Raw genomic sequence first — 4,929 nt, 5'->3', positions numbered from 1 at the left:
ATAAAATCTCAAATTTTAATTGGATTTGATCGATTTTCGAATTAGTTGATGAAAATCAATCCAATCCAAACCGATCCAATGTATTAATTTTTTTTTACCTACTTGAATCTTTCCCTAATCATAGCTCAAAAATTTCTAAACCCAAAATCCATTAACCCATCAACTAAACCCAAGAAAATATCTAATCACATCTCATCAACAAAATTTTATCTGTATAGAACTCCATATCTCATTACCCAAAAAAAAACTATATTATTATTTACTAATACTTTTGTATTTAAAAAAAAAGAGTTTACAAAGCTAATATATACAAAAAAAAAATGTTATTTGCACAATAATCACGAAACAAATTTTAAGATTTTCAAAAAATCGAAAATCGATCCAATCCAAACCGAAAAAAAAGTTGGATCAGATCGGATCGAATTTGAAAAAAAAAACCAAACCGAATGGATGATTATATGATCAAACCGAAGGAATTGGATCAAATAATTTTTGCTTTCAAAACCGATATAATCCAGACCGCAAAACCCTAGTTTCAAGTGCCTGCGTTTAAATATTCTACTTTAAAGTTGGAAAAATAGAAAATTGAGTTCGACTAATTGGCACCACGTTCATACTACGTCATATTGTCGATTGCTTTTAGACTTCATGCACGGTTTTGAACCTTAACCAATATACCATGGAGAGCATCTGTTATCAGCAAAGACTAAGTTGCAGTAGTAACTGTCCTTTTATTTGCCAATTTTTGAATGAAACGAGCTCTGCACTGTAAAATAGTACATAACACTACACGACCAAGCTACCTTCCCTCAAGGGGAATGTAAGTTTTATGAACTGAAGTCTTCTCCTCCTTGAATGGTTGAGTAGAGGGATCAGACAGACTGGGTACTCTAGGAACACTACCCTTCCCTCTCTTAGCATTAGGTCCCACCAACTCTATCATGTATTTCCACCCATCAATTGGCCTCCTTCGGCTAAATATGTGAGTCTTGATAAAACTAGCAATCTGCATACAAATTTCTTAAAGTCGTTAATGATATAAACAAAAAAACTTAGGAAGAAACGCCAAGATAACTGACATTATATAAAACTAGGAATATATTCATGAACTTCATGATTCCCAAAAACAATATCAATGCTTCATGCTCAGATTAGAAAGGCAACATTTCAATCTTTCTTTCTTTTTTTATACACGCACCTGAAACTTGCTATAAGCAATTCGTCGTTCAAATTCCTGGAGAAGAATATCTTCTTCTCTCTGGGACATCTCCCATATATTTCCATCTTGATTTTTTGATATTGTTTCCCATCCATCAGGCATGTTTTTGAACTCAGAAGTAGGAGCTTTTGCGTTGTTCAGATCATTGTTGCCAGAGTCGAAAATGCTGCAGTTGTGCAGAGCATTAAGTACAACATACACAAATAGTAAAGCATGTGTGACATTCGAGAAAATTGAAGATGCTATAGGCTATAGCTATGATACTGTGAGACATGGATGTGGACAAAAACACAGAACAAGAGCCCTGAGAAATCCAAGATGTATATAACACAGCATGGGCCTACATCTAGATTAGTGTGTGCTAAACAAAATAATAGAACAACATAAAAATAAAAAAAAATAAAAAGTTAAGTAGTCATAAATCTAACCATATAAAGAGAGAGGAATGAGAGGAATTCTGAACTGAAAGAAAACATATCTATTATTCCCATCAATTAAAAAAATAGTACTTCTTTATCGATTATCATTTGATACATTTTCTCCAGACCTCTCAGAAAGCAAATACAAAATTGTTGGCATTTTAAAAAAAAAGGTAGACGTTAGAGATATAAAACCAATCATGAACTTTCACATAAAGCTTAAGATATGAAGAGAGTTGATCATTGACATTGCATCAGATATTCTATGACCAAATGGCCAGGAATTCAGTCCTTCTCTCCTCCCCCCCGCCCCTGAACTTATTTAAAGCAAAAGTTGAATTTCCACACAAGGCAAAGGCTCTTGCACGAAAGGCAAGTTAGAGATATAAAACTGTTCAAGGGTGAACACCGATATCTAGTGTAATAACATAGGTGTATCTGTGAATGCAGTGAAATCAAGGGCTCTAATAGAAAGGGTATTAGGATGTGTGTATGCAAGGTCGCCCTTTGGGACACTGTTCATATATTTATACTCGTCTTGGAGAGCAGTTTTCCCATGGATAATCGTGGGTATCAGAGAGTGGGGAGAGGGTCGTGGGTGCAGCCCCACGACCCAGGTTCATGGGCTAAAGCCCTAGCCGGATGGGTCCTGGTCGGGTGGGAAGCCCCTTGGACCTGAGCCCCAGATACGAGATCCAGGTATATACCCGGAACAAAAACCAATCATGAATTCATATAAGCCTTCACCTAAAGCTTAAGTTATTGGGAGAGTTAGTCAATTACAGTCCACAGTACACAACAGAATAAACAAAATAGAGGATCAATTATTAGACACTGAGATGATCAAACACATAATGTTCCTTGCTCATGTTCTTTACACATTACACAATATGCTTGATTAGATACTTTCAAGGTTCAAAAACAGTACCCTAATTTAACACTTTACACGACAAACTGTGGTTTTAGATTATAAAATAAACATCCAGGGTTTAGGTTTCAGGGTTTTAGATGGTAAAACACTGTCCTAGGCATTGCAATTCACACAGAGAGAGAGAGAGAGAGAGAGGAATACTCAGAACAGCTATCAAGCAATCTCTGAATGTCATCACCAGCAGGCACAGAAGAATCTTCCAATTTGGCCTCCTCAAGCTTCTCAATCTCCTTCATCCACAAGCCAGCATGCATTCTCTGCTTCTTCAACCGGTAATCCTTCTTCATATTCTCCAAGCTGTAAAGCGCACCCTTCTCATCGCTCTTTATCTCCTTCGATCCTTTCCGCCTTTCGTTCCAGTTCTCGTTCATCTCCTCCACGAACGCCTTCGTCTCAACGTCGACATCGGCAACGGCTACGGCGGAGGAGGAGGAAGGGAAGTTGACGTCGGTCTCCCACGGCGCTCGGGTCTTCGGCGTAAGATCCTCCGGCAGCCACGCCGATTCCCAGGCCTCGTTCCACTCGTCTTCGCCGTTCCGAGAATCACGACCCGACGACCAAAGTCGCGTCGCCGGAACTTCGCCGGTAGAATTGAAACGGGATTTCCCGGTAACCGTGGATGATAGAGCGTTGAATTGCTTTGCCGTCGAGACACACGTTGTGATTCGTCGAAACGCTTGCATTTTCGATGAACCGCTGAGAAAGTGAGAAATGAACTATACAACATGGTTTCTCACTCTCTCTGGGGAAAAGAGGGTGTACATCATTGGGCCTTGGGCTTTACAATTCTATATGTGATAACATGGGCCTTTTAACAGGCCTATATCTCAATCTAACAATACCAGTTACGTGAATTATATTGAAAACAAAAAAGGTTGCATTATACTATTATCACTATTGTATATGTATGTAAGTTTTTATTGGGTTAAAATTTTGATGCAATTGGATCCGTAGTTTGTATCTTGTGCACAAAATAGTATATAGTCTTAAATTGTGCTAGGTCCTCTATCGAATGTTATCATTAAGTAGCTAATGGGTCTCCGTCTCCACTATTAATTTTGGAGTTTGAACATCAATAAATAGCAATTGATCCTACTATTAATCAGTGATCATGAAAGGTCATTTAGCTTGAGTGTTCAAGGTAGTTCTGCAATAATTGAGCCACGATCCTAAAACCCGAAATATGATCCCTGGTTTGCAAAACAGATGTTATGGTTTGTTTTTTAGCGGGTCTTGTTTATTCATGTAAGTTGCAACTTGCAAGTATAATGAAATGTGAAACTTGCTAGGGTCAATCATGCAAGCCAAGCCAACCTTGGAAGAATACATGAAGGACGGAGTATATTTGAGATTATAATAAAACAAAATGGAAGGAAAAATTTCTTAACAAAATTTCTAAATTAAATAAATAAAAATATATTTACTCCTAAAGTTTAATATATTAAAAACAAATTTTATTTTAAACTAAATAAAAAAAACTATATACGTTTTACTTATTTTAAATATAAATTTACTTTAAAAGAATATTCCCATGAAGAAAGATGCATGTGAGCATATATGGAGCACCTAAGTCCAAGTAATTAACACGTACTGTGGTTCTTACATCTTTGGTGGGGAAAAGAATAAGGAAAACCAGATAAAATAAACTCGCCCAACCATTCCTTTCTAAAGCATCTACTCAATAAATATCCCACCACCCACCAACCAACTACTGAACTGTCATCCAAGTACAAGTTTGGTTAAGGGACATAAGATGCGATTTCGACGCCACCTCTTGAAAGTTGGAATGGAGTCTTTGCTCTTTCTTCTGTTTTTTTCCCCCATTAAATGGAGTCTTTACAGAGTAAAACAATTTTCCACAAATCGTATTTTGTGGTTTCATATTCCAGTAACCAGCAGTTCGTTTGGTCGAGTGTTTTTTTTTTTTCAAAAGCTTTTAAAAAAAATAAATAAATAAATCAATAAATATTTGGATGTCAGCATTTTAAAAATACGAGTTATAAATAAAGTTAAAATTTTATTCTCTTTTTTTTTAGATATTATATTCTAATTGATTTATCGTTTCACGACTACTCTGATACGAGACAGATTCGAGGATTAAAGCTTTAAACCCCTTCTAAAGACGGTATTGAGGAGAATTAAATGTGTGCCATCACCCTCACATACTCAGTTTCTTGGCGTCAACTGAACTTTTATCATTTGATAAAATTTTACTTTTTTTAAGCTAAATTTTGTTCATATATTTCAAAAAAAATATAAATTATAAGTTAAATATTTTTTTCAAAATTCAAATTTATTTCAATCCGAACCTCAATCAACTCTGTCGTTGTTGTCACCATTACTGCTATTATATCATCACC

At 36.1% G+C, this 4,929-nt stretch overlaps 1 protein-coding gene across 1 annotated transcript; it reads right to left on the bottom strand.

Moving 5' to 3' along the window:
* Nucleotides 1–609: 609 nt before the first annotated feature.
* LOC133285581 (protein GAMETE CELL DEFECTIVE 1, mitochondrial) lies at nucleotides 610–3,295 on the bottom strand. Its single transcript, XM_061482835.1, has 3 exons — nucleotides 2,711–3,295; nucleotides 1,199–1,385; nucleotides 610–1,006 (listed from the first exon to the last, which is right to left on the bottom strand). Exons 1-3 carry the CDS (start codon nucleotides 3,250–3,252, stop codon nucleotides 800–802), a joined length of 936 nt encoding a protein of 311 aa, XP_061338819.1. The 5' UTR covers nucleotides 3,253–3,295; the 3' UTR covers nucleotides 610–799.
* Nucleotides 3,296–4,929: the final 1,634 nt, after the last annotated feature.

The sequence above is a fragment of the Gastrolobium bilobum genome, unplaced genomic scaffold (genome assembly GCF_033153095.1).
Source record: "Gastrolobium bilobum isolate Gb01-03AN ecotype WA unplaced genomic scaffold, APGP_CSIRO_Gbil_v1 utg12463, whole genome shotgun sequence".
Lineage (NCBI taxonomy): Eukaryota > Viridiplantae > Streptophyta > Magnoliopsida > Fabales > Fabaceae > Gastrolobium > Gastrolobium bilobum.
This window is presented reverse-complemented; position numbering and strand designations above follow the sequence as displayed.

Bases quoted from the DNA above. Each gene is read 5' to 3' on its own strand.
- LOC133285581 (XM_061482835.1), bottom strand. From the start codon at position 3,252: ATGCAAGCGTTTCGACGAATCACAACGTGTGTCTCGACGGCAAAGCAA. The intron at 1,386-2,710 runs GTATTCCTCTCT...GCACAACTGCAG, and splicing joins TTGCTTGATAGCTGTTCTGA to CATTTTCGACTCTGGCAACA. The intron at 1,007-1,198 runs GTGCGTGTATAA...ATTTGTATGCAG, and splicing joins TTGCTTATAGCAAGTTTCAG to ATTGCTAGTTTTATCAAGAC.